Source organism: Carettochelys insculpta, chromosome 4 (assembly GCF_033958435.1).
Source record: "Carettochelys insculpta isolate YL-2023 chromosome 4, ASM3395843v1, whole genome shotgun sequence".
Lineage (NCBI taxonomy): Eukaryota > Metazoa > Chordata > Testudines > Carettochelyidae > Carettochelys > Carettochelys insculpta.
In genome coordinates, this window is record NC_134140.1 from 13,381,936 (window position 1) to 13,402,760 (window position 20,825).

At 41.0% G+C, this 20,825-nt stretch overlaps 1 protein-coding gene across 2 annotated transcripts in view; it reads left to right on the forward strand.

Annotated features, from left to right (window-relative positions):
- Positions 1–20,825, forward strand: part of EIF2AK3 (eukaryotic translation initiation factor 2 alpha kinase 3) — a 60,415-nt gene that overhangs the window by 26,289 nt on the left and 13,301 nt on the right. The window contains exons 4-12 of one of the 2 annotated variants that reach the window (XM_074991674.1): positions 1,712–1,842; positions 7,329–7,563; positions 7,817–7,979; positions 10,310–10,447; positions 11,006–11,128; positions 11,687–11,907; positions 12,299–12,411; positions 14,319–14,441; positions 19,473–19,622. In XM_074991674.1, the coding sequence (XP_074847775.1) occupies positions 1,712–1,842; positions 7,329–7,563; positions 7,817–7,979; positions 10,310–10,447; positions 11,006–11,128; positions 11,687–11,907; positions 12,299–12,411; positions 14,319–14,441; positions 19,473–19,622 (1,397 nt within the window). The remainder of the gene's footprint in view (positions 1–1,711; positions 1,843–7,328; positions 7,564–7,816; positions 7,980–10,309; positions 10,448–11,005; positions 11,129–11,686; positions 11,908–12,298; positions 12,412–14,318; positions 14,442–19,472; positions 19,623–20,825) is intronic. The other variant, XM_074991675.1, reaches the window with a different exon arrangement.

Genomic DNA, 20,825 nt, shown 5'->3' on the forward strand with positions numbered 1-20,825 from the left:
TTGCACATGCATGAAAGAGCTTGTTCCGGGCTCATTGTCGACCCCTTAACTCCTTGTGAGCCACATGGATTAAGGAATGTCAACAGGAGGAGTCCTCCCGTTGACATTCTGCAGTGAGGGCAGGGACCAACGTCAACTATTGCAGAATAGATTTTAGGTACGCAATATTATTGTTGCTTCCCTTTAGCATCATATTTTACACAAACTAAATTGGCATACCTAAAATTGCGTGGCAGTCATTGACATGCCTCATAAGTGTAGATGTAGCCATTGACTGTTGCATAAGATAATTTATTTATCAAAAAGCAGCGTTTCAAAAATTTGTACAAAAGTTCCCGTTTTGTCCAAACATTTTAAAGTGTGCTTGTCTGTCTGCAACATTTTTATTGAATACTGATCAAATGACTGTCAAAAGTTTACTTACCAAAAACTAAATTTTTACTAAAAGCAACCTTGAGAATGATATCTTGAGGAATGAAAAATCAGGGTGGAGGATTGAAAAAACAAATCTGTTCTGTCTTGAACTAATCTAAATTTTGTGAAGACTTTTCAAGAACCTCTGTGCTTTCTGGGCCAGCTCTCTTTAAACCAACCAGGGGCTCCAGTGCAGTAAGTTGAAGGTACTACACATTTTTTGAATGGTTTAGAGCAGTCACTAAAGATGTTGAAGACCTGGGATTGCAGCAGTAGTAGATTTCGTTTGGATTCCCTTTGAATATCTGGTTGACATTTGATCAGTCTATTCTGCAGATATGTTTGTTGTCTTCTGAGGGGGAAAGAGCTCTTTTGAGGTTCTATTGTGACTTCTGGCTAAAATTCAAAGCAGCAAAGTTGAAGCTGAATAAAGTACCCAGCTGAATAAAGTACCCAGCCTTCCATGGCCACAGAGTTATAGTTACTGCATTTTGTAGAGTGGTTTTGAAGGAGTGATTAAGGTTTCCTCATAGGGAGATTTCTACCCACCTTTATAAAATTGCCTTCTTGGAAGACTTTAATTATTTTCCCAATTCTTGTCTAGCTCCCCTTGTATTAGGAACGATAAAGTCAGTGCACTACTGGAGCAGGTAGATTAAGATACTCTTAATTGCTCTGCAGGCTGACTAGGCAGTATTGAAGGAGTGTTATCTATTCATATACCAATGCAATAATTTTCTGTCTAAATCAGGAGCAGTTTGAGATTATAGAATTACATTTACATGAAAGTAGTGTGACATTGAAATTGGGCTCTGGGTCTCTTATGGAAGAGGTTTTCTGAATCTTTCTATACATACCAGCATACAATGAGAGAAGAGGACAAATATTCATCATGGTGGAATTGTGACTTCTGTATAAGTCACATAAGAGTATTTAAGAATTTGCTAAGAATTTAGGGCCAAGATATTCAAAAGTGATTGGGGACCCAAGTCTCACTAATCAGATTTATTAGTGCTTTCTGAAAATTGTAGCTCTCTGAGCATCCATCACCTGAAAACCAGATCTTTTTAAAGGTGTCTCAGGTTGAATTGGATTGGCCACCCAAAAATGAGGAACCCCAGAATCACTAGACGGTTTTTAAATGTGAACCTACATCTCTAAATCATTCTCTGTAAAGGAGTGAAGAATGTCTCTGAAGATTTATCTCTGAACATCATCATTGAGCTATATAGTTGGCATTCATGATAGTGTCCTCTGACATTCCAAGCTTATGTGAATTTCTTATCTCGTCTGTCAGGTGAAGTACATATGTTCAGCTATAGGCTGTCGCCGTTGGGATGATGATGAGACGGAACAAGAAGATATTCTTCTCCTTCATCGAACCCAGAAAACAGTTCGTGCCGTTGGGCCACGTAGTGGCAATGAGAAGTACGTATAAGCACTGCTTGTGGCCTTGGAGCTGATAAAACAGGGCAACAATAGTGCAGGGAGAGAAAGTGACTAAGGAAAAGTTATTTACTTGTTCCCATAACACAAGAGCTAGGGATTTCTAAATAAAATTAATAGGTTTAAAACAGACAAAAGGATTTCTTCATGCAACACATTCCCCCTATGGAACTGCTTACCAGAGGATGTTGTAAAGAGCAGGACTAGATAAATTCGTGGAAGACAGGTCCAGCAGTGGCTATTGGCCAGGATGGGTAGCAATGGATTCCATATCCTCTGTTTGTCAGAGGGGGAAATGGGTGACTTGGGGAAGAATCATTTGATGATTACCTGTTCATTCTCTTTGGGACACATGACATTGGCCGCTATCAGAAGACAAGACACTGAACTGGATGGACCTATGGTCTGACCCAGTATGTCTGTTCTTATGACAAAGACACATCCTAAATTTGTGGTGTTCCAGGGTTTGACATGTTTTACCCTATTACATTGTGACTTGATGGGATTTTAGCCTTCCCATTAGAGACCTGCCAGGCTTCTCCCATTTGAACTATTACCCTGTGCTTTCTGACATTCTGAGGAAATCTCTTTAACTTTAGTCCCTGCCTTTGTCATAGACGATGATGTAGTAGGAAAGCATTTCCCTGGATGTTTAGTCTACCCTTCCTGGATTAAATGGGAGGGACTTTTCCTTGGACATAAATATATCCAGTGAGCTTGCCAAAGATGCAACACTATGGAATCATTACCACTCCAGTCAACCTAACTATTAAAAGTAATTTTTAATATGCAAATTGAAATGTGTCATTTTCCAGTGTTGCTCTCAATTTTTGCCTGTTGTTCAATGTTCTTTTTCTCCTCCTCTTCACTTTTAATATAACCTCTTGGATCTTTTTATACTCAGTGTTTACATTTGTCATTTTCAGTCTAACCCATTAGAATAAACACATAATTCTTATAGTGTTTGTAAAGCTTATTCTCAGATCCCTTTATTTTGATGGGTCACTTACCAACATATCACAACTTCTCTGTACCACTTGCAAAGCTATGAAGATAGTGCACAGTAATTCTTAATGCAGCTGTACCGATGTACTTACTTAATATGAAACCGTAGAAATGTAGGGGTGAAAGGGTCTTCAAGAGTTACCATGTCAAACACCTGTGCTGAGACAGGATCGAGTAATCCTAGATTATCTCTGAGAGGTATGTCCAATCTCTTCTTCAGACCTGCACTGATGGGGATTCAACAGTTCCCCTTGAGCTAAATTAACCTTATAGTTAGAATATTTTCCTGAATATCTAATCTAAATCTCCACTGCTGCAGTTTATGCTGATTATTTTCCTATCTTCATTGGACATGGAGAAAATTGATCATCATCCTTTTATCAGAACCTCGAACATATATGGAAACTGTTCTTAGGTCCCTTCTCAATCTTTTTTTCTTCTCAAAAGTAAATAGGCCAAGTATATTTAACCTTCTCACAGGTCAGCCTTTTTGTATCTTACCATTTTTGTAGCTCTTCTCTGGACTCTCTAATTTATTCACATCTTTTTTTAAATTGCGGTGCCCAGAACTGGATACAGGACTCCAGCTGAGACCTCACCAATGGTCAATAGAGCAAGACAGTTCTGTCTTACATGTGACACTCCTCTTATATACTACAGAATATTAGCCTTTTCTTTTTTTTGCAATTGGTTCTTCTTGATTCATAGTCAGTTGTGATCCATTAGAACCCTAAGTTCCTTTTCTGCAGTACTACCACTTAGCTAAGTATTCCCCTTTTTATAGTTTTGTATTGGGTTTTAACTTGGCTTTATTGACTGTCACCTAGTTTGAGACCAGTGCTCCAATTTGTCCAGGTCACTTTGAATTCTAACCTTGTCCTCCAAAGTGCTTTCAGCCCCTTCCAGCTTGGTGTTCTCTGTGTTCTCTACAGATCTTATAGTTTCCTCTGCTTAGTGTATGACCCTCCCATTTAGAAAGTGAACCATCAATAAGTTTTTGAGTATGGTATTTCAACTAGTTATGCACCCACTTTATAATAATTTCATCAAGACTCTATCCCTTTAGTTTGTTTGAGACAGTCACATGAAGCTATGTCAAAAGCATTACAGTAAACCCTGGATTTAACAGACTAATGTAGGGAGGGTTGTCCAGTAAACCTGAAAGTCCGTTTAAATACAAGGGTTTACTGCACACCCACCCCTGCCAGGCTCACTGAGCCCCAATTTCCCCCCCCCCCAAAAAGGGGGATGGGCTTACCAGACTGATGTCGTTCGAGGAGCTACCAGACCCCACTATGCAGCTGGAGTGATTGGACCCCACCATGCGACTGGAAGAACTGCCATCAGAGCTGCCATGCGCTCTTCCCACCAGGGGGCGAGGCGCATATGCAAGTGCCATCTGCCAATGTATGCACCCCACTGCTGGCTCCAGGTGGCAGTGTTCCAGGCTGCCTGGAGGGTTCAGCCACGGCAGACCGTGGCATCTGGAAGCGACACCCCAGTAAGTCTGTTACTTTTGGGGGCGGGAGGACAGGGAGGCGCTTTAGGCCTTTACAGGCCCTGATTAAGCCAGTTTCAGGAACAGCAGGGGGGCTGGCAGATGTCTGTTGTTCCCGAAGTCTGCTAATTTGGAGTCCGTAAAATAGAGGGTTTACTGCACTAAAATAAAGATGTATTGCTCCCTTCTATCCATTAGCCAGCAACCTCATCAAAGAAAAAAAATTAGGCTGCTTTGGAATGCTTTGTTCTTGACAAATCCATGATGGCTGTTCCTTATCCCGGTGTTGGAAGCTTGCAAAGTGATTGTTTAATAAGTCGTTCCCATATCTTTCCAGGTATCAAAGTAAGTCTGACAGGTCTACAATTTCCTGTGTCCTCTATGTTCCCCTGGTTAAAGATAAGTACTATGGTTTTCCTTCTCTAGTCTTTGGGGACCTCACCTGTCCCCAGCAGGAGTTCTCAAAGAGAATTGTTAAGATTCCAAAACTGCTTCAACTAATTCTTTAGGTACTGTAGGATGACTTTCATTAGGCCCCACCTTCATGATTACCTCTAATTTATATAAATATCCTTGAACCTGTTCTTTCCCCATTTTGCTTGTGTATCTTCTCCCATGTTGCTCACGTTGTGATAAGCATCTGGTCACAATTAACCTTTATAGTGAAGAAGGAAGCCAAGCAGGCATTAAACGTTTCAATTTTCTTAATGTCATCTGTTACTAGCTTTTCTTTCCCATTAAGTAGAGGGTCTACACTTCCCTTCCTCTTTCTCTTGCTCAATATGTTGACCTTCTTACTACCTTTTACGTCCCTTGCTCGATATTCATTTTATCTTTCTGATATTATCCTACATACTTGGGCTATTTTTTTGTACTCTTACCAGTTTGTCCATATTGTTCCCTTTTTGTTGATTTTCAGATTGTGAAAGAGCTCCTGATGCAGCCACCCTGGCCTCTTCCTGTTTTTCCTGTTCATTCACTCTGCTTTTTTGAAGTCCAGAGTCCTTATTCTACTGCTTTCTCTTCTTCCTTTCCTTAGAGTTATGACATCCATCACTTCTTGATTATTTCCACCTTCAGATACTCTACCAGTTCCTTCCTGTTGATGAGAATCAAGTCTAAAATTGCTGTCATCACTCTTAACTTACACTATATTTAAACTTTAAAAACTAAAGAAGTTTTTTTCTATAATGTTGAAATACATAGTACAAAATGTAGTATAAAGGACTGATTATCACATGTTGACACAGTAAATAGCCATGAACTAATATGAGGATAATAAAACCCATCTAAGCCCATATTCCAACTCTACCTCAAAAGCCTAAAGGGGGAGTGGCCTTTGCAGCTTGCCCAGAAAGTTATCATTTTAGGTTTCAGCAAATAGACAGCCCATTCTGAATCTGAATGGTTTTGCAGCCCCTTAATGCTGATTTGGAAGCTGGAGTTTTCCAACTCTTTTGTGATTAGCACTATTTCTATTTCAGCCAGTGTTAAAGTATAATTTATATCAACTGCTGCATGTCCTCTTTCATTGCTTCCAGGAGCCATTGTGACATCTGATTCATCGGTATTACAAAAGTTGACCTTAGAGCCCTTAAAATAGACATTTTGAGCAGTGTGGTGTAGACTGATGGCTTAGAAAATTGGCCTTAGATCCTTAAATTTGACTTATCTCCTAATGTAGACCTGCCTGAAGTCACTCTGTCTGCTTTTTCTCTCTCTTATAATGTTCTTTCCCAGGAAACATTGCCACTCCAGTTTAGTGTTTATCTGGTTGCTTTGATTTTGGTGTAGAATAGCAGCTGTTAACTGTATAAATTTCAGGAGAAAAAGATAAAGGTTGAACATATCTTGTATATATTTTAAATTGGAAGTCCATGGGCCCTGAAAAGTTTACAGGAGGATCCTAAATGTGTTGGGGTGCCCAAACCTGTTGTTACTTATGAAACAATATTTTGCCTCTTTGTCATTCAACATGAACAGCTATCTAAATTGAGTGTCTGGACAGTTCTCACATTGTTCTGTATAGGATCAGAAATACTTACATCTTTCCGCTCATGAGAATAATTCTCCGCCTTTCTGACTTTGTTTATTTGTACCATAAAGCAAATAGGTCTCCGGTATCCAGGATACAGAAATGTCCCCACTCACATTGCTGTTATAGAGTGTCTACAAAAATTCACATTTGTTGCTGGATATGTTAGATTAAGACATAAGCAGTTTCACTTACACTGAGGTTCTTATCGATAAATGGCAGTTGTAGCTTTCTTCATCCACAGAATCCCATCCCTACAACCAGCATGATGTTTCACAAGTTTGTAAATTGCTTGATATTTAAGAAAACCTGCTAAATGCCCAAAGAGTTTATTTAAAGTACTGTTTCTTTAAATTCTGATGTATTTCTTACTATTATCTTTCTGGATAAACAGCTACCCTGGTACTTAATTGACCCGATATAGTCCTTAATGCTTGCCTCCCCTCCCTTTCCCCATCAAACTTTGCTGTCTCTTTAATTAATCCAACTTCTCTGCTCATAAGTCATCTTTGGGGTTTTTTTTGTTTTTTTTTTTTTAAAAAAAACTGTATACTTGCTTTGTGGCTTAGAGTCTGGAAATAAAACAGCAGTCATGTTGCACTGAAGTAGATCTGAAGAAGTGGTCTGCCTCACAAAAGCTCATCACCTAATAAATTATTTTATTAGTCTTTAAAGTGCTGCACAACTGCTTTTTTGTTTTGTTAGCATACAGACAAAACACGGCTACCTCTCTAATATTCTGGAAATAGTATAGTTAATTGTGTTAACACTCCCTCTAGAGGTGCAGTTAAGTTCAGAGAACTGTCACTGAATTTACTGCAGAAATGCTAGTGAAATGTCATCAGGTTTCATTTACAGATTTCTAAGCTGGTTGGTTGGGGTTCCCTTTTAAACTTCTTTTTAGAAATCTTTTTTCTTTTTAACTTTAAGGTGGAATTTTAGTGTTGGTCACTTTGAACTGCGCTATGTCCCAGACATCGAAACTAGCGTGGGATTTATTGAGAGCAATTTTAAATCAAGTATAAACAGAGAAGAGTCTAAAATCATTTCGGATGTGGAGGAACAGGAGGCTGTGATGAAGGATACAGTGATAAAGGTCTCAGTAGCCGACTGGAAGGTTATGGCTTTTAATAAGCAGGGAGGACATCTGGAATGGGAATACCAGGTACTGGAGATGGGAAAGTATTAAAAATTATGGAAATTTGAAATTTTACAGCATTACAGGAAAATGTCATGCATTTTGTTTTAGTGGACATCTGCTTAGATGAAAAATACTGCGCATCTCCTCGTATTATGTTGCATTGAAGTTCTGTATTTTGAACTACTGAGCAGCTGTGAAGTGAATCAAGGATTTTGTAGCATAGAGTTACAAATATCTGGTACATTTATTAATTGCCCTCTTCTTCCTTACTGTTCAGTTTTGCACTCCAATTGCTTCTGCTTGGCTGGTTAGAGATGGGAAGGTCTTTCCAATCAGTCTTTTTGATGACACAAGTTACACCGCTAACAGCGAGGTCCTAGAAGATGAAGAGGATCTTGTGGAAGCTGCCAGAGGAGCCACAGAGTCTAGTGTCTATTTAGGTGAGAGCTCTATAGTCATGCTCTCTGTTTAAAATTATTCTTCACTCGACCTTCTAAAATGCTCAGTAAACCCAGCTGTTTCAAGTTACAGGAATACAGGTCAAAGAATTTCACCCAGTTACTCCCATGTTCAGCCCAATAACTTGTCTTTGGCTAAAGAATATTGTCCAGAAAGGCATCCAGTCTTGATCTGAAGACTTCAGGAGACTGGTAGCTTGTTCCAATAGTTGCTCACCCTCACTGTTGTAAATACTTGCCTGATTTCAAAGTTGACATTTTCTGCATTTAACTTCCCACTGTTGATTCTTACGTCTTTCTTGTCATCTGCCCCCTTGCATTGACTGAACAATTGAATCCTTGCCCTCGTGAACTTTCCAAGCAAGTTCAAATGCTGAATTTTTTGAACTGTTGGGATAAATTTGGTTTTCAGAGCAACAATACTGTTACAAATCTGATATGTGTAGTCCATGAATGTTTCTGTACTTTTTGTGTCTAACTTGATATTTCAACAGAACATCCCTGTCAGTAATTCCTTTTGTAAGTATATCTGTGGAAACTAATCACCAAAGTACATGAACACAATTGTCTCAAACTTGGTTAAAAATTTGGAGAATGCTTTGGTTGAAAGAGTTGCTGCATTCTCTCTGCTATAACTACAGACTGGAGTATGGGCCCACTGGTTTTATGAGTAACCATCTGATCATTTTGACCAAACTGATAGTAACAGAGTAAGGTTGTAATTTTTATTTTATTTGTCTATTTAGCTATAAAATGCTCTCTCCAATTTGCTCTGAAATGTGGGCTTATATATAGTTGTGATATTTTTGAACGAATAGTGTTTTTTTTAAAGTTTTTTATAAACTGAGATTTAGTTCATAGGAGACAGTTTTATTGCCTGATAGATTTCTTCTCTTGTTTCAGGCCATTGCTTTTATTAACGGTGTGGGGGAGGATTTTTTTCTTTACATTGATTACTGAGACTTAGTTACTAAATGTGGAATCTAAGTCTCATCCAGACGTCAGAATTTATATGATGTAGTTTGTAGCAGCCTTCAGTATTGTGCAATTAGCTTTCTTTCCTTGTGGCACCATAAACTTCCAGCCACCAACTTCACTCTAGGGAAATGCACAGTGGCCTTCTGAGGCTGTTTTTTATGAGATCTCTTATTTTCCTTCTCTCTCTCTCCCCCCCACCACCACCAGTGCTAACTCCAGTCGTGCTCTTCTAATGGTAGTCTGTAGTGAGATTATTTGCATAGACCAGTCAGTGGCATTTTAATTACTATGTCATCTAGCTGGGGCTTTGTCAGCTTGTGTTGCTGGCTGTTAGGCAAAAAGTAAACAGCATGATTAATATTTCTAGAATGAAAAGTATCTGTAGTTGGTTAGAAACTCTAAGAGCCCAGAAAAATTAAAGGGTAGTTTTTATTACTTGTGCTTTAGAATGAAGAGAACAGTAAATTTATTCTTAAAATTCATTTAGGCTAATTACCATGTATACAAAGAAATGTATCTTCAAACACTTTATCCAAAATAGCAGAAATTATAAAGCATATATTCTGTTACTTAACACTTGCTAATATGGATTTCTCTTTCCCTCAACTTAACTGATTCATAAATCCCCAAAAGTTCTTCAAATTTTTTGACCTAGTGCAGGGTCTGGAATCATGTGCTACCTCTTGATTTTGGGTAAGAGGCCTTTTGTGTCACTCTAGCAATTGCTGGTTACGTTCTTTGTTCAGGCTGCTATGTCCAAAGTTGTTCTGGGTGGGGAATAGGAAATGGAGGGAACAGCCACCCTTCTTCAGGTCCTGTAATGACTAATAATGAAGCTGAGGTGATGGCCATTATGCTTTCCCATGTGAAATATACTTGGTTGTAATGATGGCCCGACTCCCATGCTGTAGATACAAACGTTTCTCCCAACAGCACGATATTGACGGCACTGTTTCTGAGGGCCCCCACCCAAGCACTTAGCTTACAGGGAACACTGAGTGTATGTTGTTTGTTTTTAATTTGGTTGGGTACCTTCTGCAATGCTTCACTAACTTGAAAGGAACACCCATGCCATCCTCAGTGGAGCGCTGGTCATTGGGTCTGAATGACTTCCAGTTGGTGTGGGAGAAAGGAATGAGCAGAAAATGGCTGAAACATTCTCCTCTGTTGCTGAGGAGTCAATTGTGCAGTACATAAAAGGTTGGTCTCCAATCCTTCATTTACTCTGCTAACGTTATGCATCTTGAAACTGTGTGCCTAGTTGTACAATTTTATGCTGCTGGGTGGAGGGAACCAAATCTGAAGTTAAATATGCTCTCTGGTTTATTACTCAGGAATGTACAGAGGCCAGCTGTACCTTCAGTCATCAGTGAGAATTTCTGAGAAATTCCCAACCAACCCAAAGGCTCTGGAATCCAGAAACGACAATGCAATTATCCCACTGCCCAAAATCAAGTGGAAACCTTTAATTCGTAAGTGGTGAACGCTTGTTTCACAAATTCTTTTTCAAAGCAGAATGTAACAAGACATGCCTTGTGACTTCTTTTAACTTCGGAATTAGTCTGAGGTCTCTGAGTGGAAGATTGTATTCCCCTTCGGAAACCATTTCTGGGCTTGAACATTTTTAATCTTGATGTTTGACGGTGAAATGCCTTTGATTTGTCATAGTGATTGACAGACTTCTTTAATAACAAAACCATCTACTGCCTGTAAAACAGATAGGCGTTCAGATCCTGTCGGAGAAGAAATAAATGATTGTAGTGACACGAATGTCACTTGACGTGTTTAAATTCTGACGGTGGTGGGATATGGGTGGGTGGGGGTTGCTTAGCTGGATTTTTTGTGTCAAATTTTTTTGACTGATTTCATCCTGAATATTTTACTTGCGTAAAAATAAGGCATTTCGTTTAAGTATTTATATTTTCTGTTGCTGCACAAAGAGAATTGTCGTGAAATAAGCTCCAATCAGGAAATCATGGGTTGTTATAACTCTCATAGCTTGCAAAAATAAATTTCTTGTGTCTGTCTAGATTCGCCATCCAGGACTCCAGTCTTGGTGGGGTCTGATGAATTTGATAAATGTCTCAGCAATGACAAGTTTTCTCATGAAGAGTACAGTAATGGAGCACTTTCAGTTCTGCAGTATCCGTATGGTATGTGGCAGCAGTGAGTCGGTTTTGCCACCTGAAACACTGTTCAGTACTTGGGACAGTGCTTACTAGTAAAGCTCAGTAAACACTTTAGATAGCTCTTAAATGTTAAGTGTCATAGAAACTTTATTCATTCACCCTAGTTAAGCCAGAAACTCTATTTGCTGAATGTTGGTCATGTTTGTAGAGGTTTGATGTTGTAGTATAAAGTTTTGTATGTGGAAAAACTTCATGTGCTGAAGTTTTTAAACACTTACGCTTTCAGAGTTCGTTAACTCTGTTTGGGAGACCTTGCTTGCTGTGGAGTTCATAGCATCAGATAATTGAACTTGTAGAGTAGTCTGATCTTGTAAATTTCATTAGTGTTGCAAAAATTTCTTCAAGTTTAGCAGAGTGGAAGCAAATGGAACACTAATTTTTGGGAGTTGTTAAATCACTTTAAAAAAATTTCTGGTGGACTATTACATGTCTGTGAGGACAAACACATTTGTCCAAAAATAGGACTGTTTGGTAGTCTGAGATAAACAATCTTACATTCTTTCTTTTCTTAAAAAAACAAAGACAATGGTTACTATTTACCATACTACAAAAGAGAGAGGAACAAACGAAGCACACAGATCACTGTTCGTTTTTTTGACAATATGAACTACAAGAATATCCGCAAAAAGGATCCGGTTCTGCTTTTGCATTGGTGGAAAGAAATAGTTGGCACCATCTTATTCTGCATAGTAACAACAACTTACATTGTTCGCAGGCTCTTCCATCCCCATCCTCACAACAGAGTAAGCATCTTTTGGTCCCATTATTTAATTGAATAAGTCTGAAAAGTACTAGTATCCTAGTCAGGGTTTTTTCTGTTGCTTTCTGGACTCTCACATGCAAGTATAAGTAGTTGACAGGCCTTAAATTATTAAATAAATTGCGGGAATGAAAACCTGCTTTTATTTTATTTTATTTTATTTTATTTGGAGCTGGTTTAATAGATAACTTGGCTTCTATGTAGAATTACTTCTTAACTACAGAAAGAAGATTACATTGCTTTATCCGTTTTTTGTATTCTTTGGAAATCTTTATGTGGAGGTTATTTTGTCTCCTCATTTGGCAATATCAGCTAGTTTCAACTTTGTGCAGTAGTGTAAACAATTCATTTGTGTTTTCTGTGATCCTTGTCAGCAGCGGAAGGAATCTGAAACACAGTGTCAGACTGACAGTAAATATGAGTCAACTGGTGGAGAGGTTAAAGATAACAGCTGGAATGACATTAAGTGTTCTGGATATGTGTCAAGGTGAGAGATCAAATTATCCCCAGTTGAAGAAAATCCATATAGGCCGTATCTACACTAGGCCAAAACTTCAAAGTGGCCATGCAAATTTGCTGCTAGGATCTGCTGTTAGGAATAAGGGGATTTCGAAGTTGCCAGGTCCTTTCAAAAAGAAGCCCTATCTGGATGAGCCATGCGGCGGGATCCGTGTGCATTTCAAAGTGCTGTGGCTGCCAGCATTCTAATGAGGTACTGACTATGTATTTCAGTGCTTCATTAGTAATCTTCGAAGTGGCCATTTGCATGGCCATTTCGAAGTTTTGGCATAGTGTAGACATAGCCATAGTGTCTTAGTGAGAACACGAGTCGTACCTAGAAAAGCGGGCTAGTAATTCTGAACTACCTTAAAAGTTTGGTGATTCTTAACTACTTTAATTTCTCTACTATAGATGAAAATCATAGAATATTAATACAGGTTGAACCTCTCTTGTCCAGCACCCTCGGCCGGTGCGAGATAAGAGAAGTTGCCAGACAATGGGAAGTCAATATTACTAATGCTTTCACTGCTGACTGGACTCTTAGAAGGCATTTAGGGATAAAGTACAGTTAAATAACAGCACATAACATTGAGAGTCAGGATGGTTACTGTAAATAAACTTTATAGGACCACAGGAAACTTGGCCACACCCATGATAAGTGGTCATCCAGCTAACTAAAAATGCTGGATTATGGAGTTTTGGATTAGAGAGGTTCAACCTGTACAACTAATACTGTGAGGCTTTATCTGTACATTATCAGTCAGAGATTGCAGTTAAGGTCACTTTAAATAATCATTGGGAGATCATATGACCAGTTGCAGGTGTTTCTTGGACTAATGTTACCTATTGTCATGTGGAGAGATAAAATGTCCCTTGAGAGCTTCAGTGTTTACCTCCACTATCCAACCCGGTGTTTGTGATCAAGGGTTGTGGACAACTGAAGACGATGTTTCACAGGTGAAAGGGCGGATATGATAGTGTTTGTGGCTAATCTTATAAGCAACTCTGTGATTGCCTTGAGAAGGGTGGAAAGGGGGTGCATGTGGGATCACGGTCATCTGTGTATTGTTCCTGGAATACCTCCAGTCCCTTCATAATCTAATGAAGGTAGGAAGTGAAGTGTTTAAAATAACATGAGGAATAGAAGAAATGGAAGAATGGTTGATGTGAATAAAGGGAATGATTCTGTCTCAAAGGAGATGCTTTCAAGAAATAGGACCTCCATAAATGGACAGTTTGAGGGGGAAGTGCAGAAAAAGAGATTCTGAGGAAATGGGTTGCCCTTGAACACTGCATTTGTTCTACAAGAGGGAGGTAGAGTTATGTTTATTTGGATAAAAACCTAAAACAGAGGCTATGTCTTCACTCCGAAAAGAAGTATTGCTAACTTGCATTGAAATAAAGAAGACAGTAGCATGGCTTTTAACTTGGTTAACTGCTCTAATTAAACCTTATAGGAGCCAGCTTAGAGTCAGACTTGAGCTACTAGCCCAGGTTAAAAGCTAAGTTTGTGTCTTCACTGCTGTTGTGATCCTGGTTAGCTAAAGCAGATTAAGAACACTTGGAGTTTTTTTGCTTTAGTTTTTGGTTTTTGAACTGATGCTGTTTAAGTATCTGTAATCTTTATCTGAAGCACAAATACATTATTGTGAAACTTTTTCGCAATTTATATTAAAGCACTTCCTACAGGCTGCATCTGAGATTGGAATTGTGCTAGGCACTGTACAAATTCCCTGTCCCCGGAGAATTTACACTCTAACTAGGCAAGTCAAAATGTGACAGAGGAAATGGAGAAACAGAGTGAAAAAACATGCCCAAAGTTACCCCGCAGGTCATAACTTAGACAGAAACAGCTGACATACAAAACGTTAATTGGTAATTTTTTTTTTCCAGGTATCTAACAGATTTTGAACCAATTCAGTGTATGGGACGAGGAGGATTTGGAGTTGTCTTCGAAGCCAGAAACAAAGTAGATGATTGCAACTATGCTATCAAAAGGATCCGTCTACCTAATAGGTAATGAATTAGCTTAGTTATCATTAAAAAAGCTGACTTATTATGGGCTCTAATATTGTAGTTCATTATTTGCTGTTGAACTGGTAACCAAGCATCAGTAGGTTAGGGTGAGGTACTCACTTTAATTGGAGATTGACAGGCTTCACCAGAGCAGAGTGATGACCCCTTCAAACAGCTTGTGTGAAATACTGTCAGGGTCTGATTCTGCAGTGAGTTGCTCAAGAAGATGCCAATGTTGGGTAGGAGATGTCCTATGTTCCTCGAGTAATGGAAACTGATCTCTTATTTGCAGCGCTGTTAACTTGCTTTCCCCTCTACTCCTACCTGTTTTGTTTCCCCCTTTTCTTGTCCTTTCTTCCCTTTGTTCTCTCTCCCTCACACGTTTTCGACCTCGTTTTAGCCAACCTTTTCATTTCTTAGTTCTACAACCCTTGCCTTTCTTTCAGCCTTAAGCAGTCATGCCAAGCTGCTGAATTGTCTTACACACAGCTTGCAGCAGTTCCTTTTTAGCATGAGATGAAAAACTCTCCTTCTGGAAATCTTGAATTAGGGCCAATGTCTACACTACAAACTGTGGCCAATGCAACCTACGTCGAGGTACAGCTGCCAAAGATGGTACGTTACCCCAGCGTTGCATATATGGCTGCTTGCAGCAGTGCTGCTCGTGCTCACTGGGAGTGCCAGTGTCGATGTAATCTGCTACACACCAGTGGTAGGTATCCCAGTGTGCAATGCCTTTTGGGACATTTCTAAATGTTTTGTGAGATAAGTGACTCTCACCCAGAGATCTCTGGAGGAGGGACTTCAAGCATGTAGTTTTCTGCATCCCATAATGACATCCCTATTATTTCTCATGCAGCATTGTTTGATGTCTGCAATCTCTCTGATAGAAGACTGCAGAGCTCTGCATTATTGTCCTGACAGGAGAATCCCCCATATTTGAAACAGTATTTGCACATTCCCAGGAAGTTTTGCAGCAATGGGGGACATGAGGATTTCTTCCAAGACAGTTTTGCTGAGGGGCACAGTGAAAAACAATTCAGGGTTGTTGTCGGAGATCATGGAGCAGTTGCAGACATTGGAGTGCCACTTCCGGGCCTGAGAAATAAGCACAGACTGATGGGAGTGCGTCATAACTGAGGGCTGGGACAATGAGCAGTGGTTGCAAAGCTTTTGGGCACAAAAGGCTGTGTTCTTAGATCGGCATGATGAGCAGATGGGCATCAGAAAGGGGGCTGCTTCAGACTTGGAGAAGCACATGGCAGTTGCCCTTTACAAGTTGGCAATGATGGGTATTTTGGAGTTCAAGAGTGCAGTGAGGGATGTTGTCATCTAAGTTCCTCTGTGCTGGGCCTGAAGAAGAGGGTTCCCCTCACTGGTTTCAGCTGCTCTATGCTGGGCCTGCAGGAAAACTCCTCTCTCCCAGCCCCAGCACCCAACCCAGAGGTGGCATGGCAGAGGGACAGGCACCCCTTTTCTGTCCCTCCCCGGCCTGGCCTGGACCCCTGTCCCTGGCTAGAGGACAGGCACCTCTTCTCTGGCTGTGCCTGCTGGCATTGTGGTGACTCTGGAAAGGAATGTCTCGCCTGGCCCCAAAATGCTGAAATAAGAGGATTGGGGGACTGCACTACTGTTCAGAGCCCTCATCCTAACCCTTGTCCCCAACCCTGAACTCCTTCCTGCATCCCAAACTTTCAGTGCCACCCCACCCCCCATTGTCCATGTGCGGAATGTCTTGTGTTGTGTGATGCATCACCCCATATTGGTATATGTAATGGAGGTCATTGCACACTTGGACATAAAAAAACTAGAGGGAATGCTGGTTGTCATGCTAGTGTGCAGGGCCATTTAGCACTACTGCATATCACTGTGATCTCAGCATGCAGGACATAGTGAATGGATTTGCAAGAGTGGAGGTCCCAAACTGCAGTGGGTCGAGGGCACTTATATCCCTAGTTGGGCAACAGGCCACCTTTCGACAGAACAATTTGACAAATATGGGCTGACCAGGAAGGGTGCTTGACACTCACATCTTTAATACCTTGGCATTGTTGAGAAAGCTGCAAACAAAGACATTCTTTCTCAGCTGTGGGACCACTTTTGGGGATTCTGAAGTGCCAGTAGTGATCCTGGGGTACTTAAACTACACCTGGCTCAAGAAGCCATATGTTGGCCGCCTCAATGGCATTAAGGAAAGATTTTACTGGTTGAGAAGGTGAAAAATCACTCAGTGAGACTTTTGGTAGATGGACGGGATGCTGGCAGTGTTCACACATTGGTTTGGATCGGAGTGAGAAAAACAGCCTGCTGGCTATGATTATAGTTGCTGCTATGTCCTCCATGATATGTTGAGAAAAGGGGGAATAATTGTAGCTGAGGTGAAGTGGCCACATGCAGACTTCAAGCAGTCAGATACAAGGGCCAGTAAGACGACCTGATTAGGGCTGTGTGCTGGAGGGAGGCTTTGAAAGAACACTTTAGTTGTCAGGCTTAGTTGTGTTCTCTGCTGGACTGTTTTCAGCCTGGAGCTTCGAATGCTGCTAAGAAGTATGTAGTACATCCTGCACATTTATAAATATGACTGTGTGTTTTCCTGAATCTGTGAATTAGAGATGTACTTCTGTCCATTTGGGACTCTGACTCCCTGCCTAATCCAGCAGGGAAATGAAGAACAGGTACCAGATCTAGCTCTTTGTAACTCTACCTCTTCTCATGTGAGTAAAACAATGGCAAGTGAATACCTATGCCTTGTTAACTTGGAGATGGTCCAGGTACCATCTTTAAATTAAACATTTTATGGAAAAATGCACGTATATGCTTACCTATATTCCCTTTCACATTCTCATGCTCATCTGCTCTCACCTGATGGGACTGGCTAGACCAGGGGTCAGCAACCCCCAGCATGGGTGCAAGAGTAACACGCGAGTTGATTTTCATGAGCACGTGAAGGGGGACTCAGTTCATCCCCTCCTCCTTTGTGCAGCTTGGAGCTTGCTCAAACCCATGCCACCTGTGGATTAACAAAAGACCAGCTAATATTACCAGCCATCACCTAAATGGGGAAGCTCTGCATCTTCATTTATTTATTGATGAAGCTGTGATAAGTAGAACTATTAGTGACTTTCAAAAGTATCACTGGCACTCGGCCAGTACAGAGGTCAAAAAATCAAATTTTGGCACTTCACCTTGGAAGGGTCGTTGACCCTTGGCTTAGACTGTGGTTGAGTCTTAAACAGGTCCTGGCTCATGGCATAGCTGGAACCCCCTCCCCAGGCTCTTTCCTCCCCTTCTTCCTCAGTGTTCATGGCTAGAGTCTCTGTCTTGGGTTCCTCCAAGGAATCCATGGTGGCTTACAGCGTGCTGGTGAGGCTTCTGCTGAGCAGGGCATGGAGCTCACTGTGACAATGGCAGGTCTGCAGCTCTGCTAGACTGATCGTTGCAGTCCCTGGCTTTATGTTCACGTGGCACAGTCCTTTGTTTTCCTACAGCACTACTGCTGATCCTAGTAGTAATCCTTTGCTTGTATCCCCTAGGGAATCTTCTTGTAGTTCGTCTTTTCTCCCCATACATGACAGAGGTCTGGTACTCTTGTCATACCAGGCGAGAGTGTGGCTGGGGTGAGAAGCTAGTATGGTTGGCCGGGCAGTTGCACACAAAAAGGGAGAGCTGCAGGGCGTGCTTTCCAAAGTGGGCTATCAGAAAAGGCATCTTTAATAGGGCAGTTTTAGGGGTGCTTCTGCTGTCAGACCCCCAGGTGGTCACTTTTACCATTGTGATCTGAACAGTTGCTGTTTCAGGGCATTATGAGACAGCAGCTGGAAAAACTGGGATCAACACAGGTCACACAGTGTCTGTACTTACACTGTGCTGACTTCAGTAGGTTGACTATGGCTCAATGCCATTCAGGGACATGATTTCACTGCATCCACTGTAACAGGTCGCTTATGTTGGTGAGAGACCAATGTGATTGTAGATGCGTGCAAAAACAACCAACTTCTGTCAACCTAACATTATAGTGTAAGCTAAACCTAGAGCATAAGGGAGGGGTTAAGCTACTAAATCTGTTTTCTTCATAAACGTGTTCACTGAATTATTTTCACTTGCAAATTAAGGTTTTGCTCAGAAAACTGTGCGAGTCTCTGATTGTTACCCTGCCCTACAGCTAGCTGTTGAATGAAGTTATTTTGACTTTATCAAAACAGAAAAGCAGTCATGTAGCACTTTAAAGACTAACAGAATAATTTTTTAGATGATGAGCTTTCGTGGGACAGACCCACTTCTTCTACACGGCTATCTCTGTCACTTTGACTTTAGTCTTTATGGAGAGATTTTGCACATGGACCAGGAAGTAGCACACTGATCAGGGAGTCATAGGTCTGAGTTCTGTTCCCTGTTTGTTGTTTTCCTCATCAGTAAAGTGTGGATAAACTTTGCTGTCTTGTAAAGCGCTATCCATGAGGAATGCTTTATAAATTCTATTTCAAGTATTAAGCAGCATAACTAATTTTCTACATTTTTACTGTGATTAAAGTTTGTATTTTTCTCCCGTTCCTGTGATGGGGAGAGTTAAGTGGGGCGGTGATCCTAAAAACAGGTACTTCTACATGTCACAGTTTAAAGTCCTTGATTCTGGAATGGTTTGACGTAAAGTGAATTGAATTTGATCTCACAAAGCTTTAATTATCTTTCAGTTTGCTTCTGTGTATCTAAAGGTCTTCTGCATACCCGAGAATACTCCCAACACTTCCCTGCCTCTAGAGAACAGCATGAGATGTTGTTACTGCTCCTTCTTAGTTGAAAAAGAGCAGCAAATGGGTGTACTCGTAACTCCTGAATTTGTGGACCCTCCAACCCTTTGAACTGTGGGGAGAGGCTGAGGAATTTAAAATAGGTCATCTTCAAGGCTGTGCAGAGTCATACCAATAGGCCAACTCATACTAGTCGTGCTTTGGTTAGATGCCAGTGCTTACACCATCTTCAGAAATGCATAGGTAAAACTGCTGCTTTGTGATACATTTTGTTTAATCCTAGGGAGTTGGCTCGAGAGAAGGTGATGCGAGAAGTTAAAGCTTTAGCTAAACTCGAGCACCCAGGTATTGTTCGATATTTCAATGCATGGCTGGAAGCACCACCTGAGAAATGGCAGGAAAAGATGGATGAACTGTGGATAAAGGATGAAAGGTAACATTCAGTTTTCATATCTTTTGAAAGTGATACAAGTTGTACCTCCCTGGTCTGGCATCCTCAGGATCTGAGTGGTTCTGAACAAGGAAATTTCCAGACCAGGAGAGGTCAGGCCTCAGACTCACCTGGGGATGTACTCCTGGCTGTCACCAGCTCCCTACCCCCACGCTGTCTCGGGAGGGCTCCTCCACTGGTGGTGTTTCCTGCCACCAGGTTCCCTGCCCCAGCTAGTCTCCCCACTGCCATGGGGCTGCCAACAGCAATCCCTGTTCCCAGCCAAGCTCTTCATTGTGGGGCTGCTGCCAGGGTTTTCCAGCCCTGGGCAGGCTTCCCACTACCATGGAGCTGCTAGCAGGGATCCCTGGCCCTAGCTGCGCTCCCCACAGTAGGGCTCTCCTCCACCATGGGGCTGCCAGCACAGCTCCCTGCAGCCAGCAGGAGCAGCCCACCAGCCAGACCAGCGCTAGGTAGCTGAGGCTCTCTGGTCCAGCAACATCCGTGGTCCTGCCAGACAAGAGTTTCAACCTGTACCGTATTTAGTGATGGGGTGGGAAGGCTGCTCTTCTGTTCAGTGAGTACTCAGAGAACAGTATAGGCAGCATTTTATACACTTGCCAAGTAAAGTGGATATTTTTAATTAGCAGTGTACAAGTATGTTACCTCTCATTTAGAATGTTTCGTTTAGCCTGTGTCTCCTAGCCTAGTAACAAAATACTATTTTTTGCTTATGGGAGATCCTGAAGCACTTTGCTTGACTTTTCAACTTGGGCCTTTGCATGATTGGAAGTTTCCTCTGCTACAGTGTAATTTTAAACTTTACAACCATTGGCTCCAATTTCCAAACTTCATATAAAAGCATCTCTTTTAATCGCTATTTCAAGGGATAGTCTACCAGTTTTAACCTCATCTGTGCTATAGTAAAGCATAATAATTCATAAGGAACATGGAGATATTCTGTGTGCAAAACTTTTCACTTGCATTATTTGACCTCCATATTTTTGACCTCATATTTTCATTAAGTGCATTTCAGGATTCTCGACTGATGGAAACTTTAGAGTGTATTAGGAGTATAGAGTGAAAAACAATGCTGTCTGTAAGAATTGTAAATAACAGAGGACCCTGATTGTTAATGATAACTGCCCTTTTGTTTGCTGATTTATTACGGACGTGTTTTACTTGCATTTGCTAAGCTAATAGAGA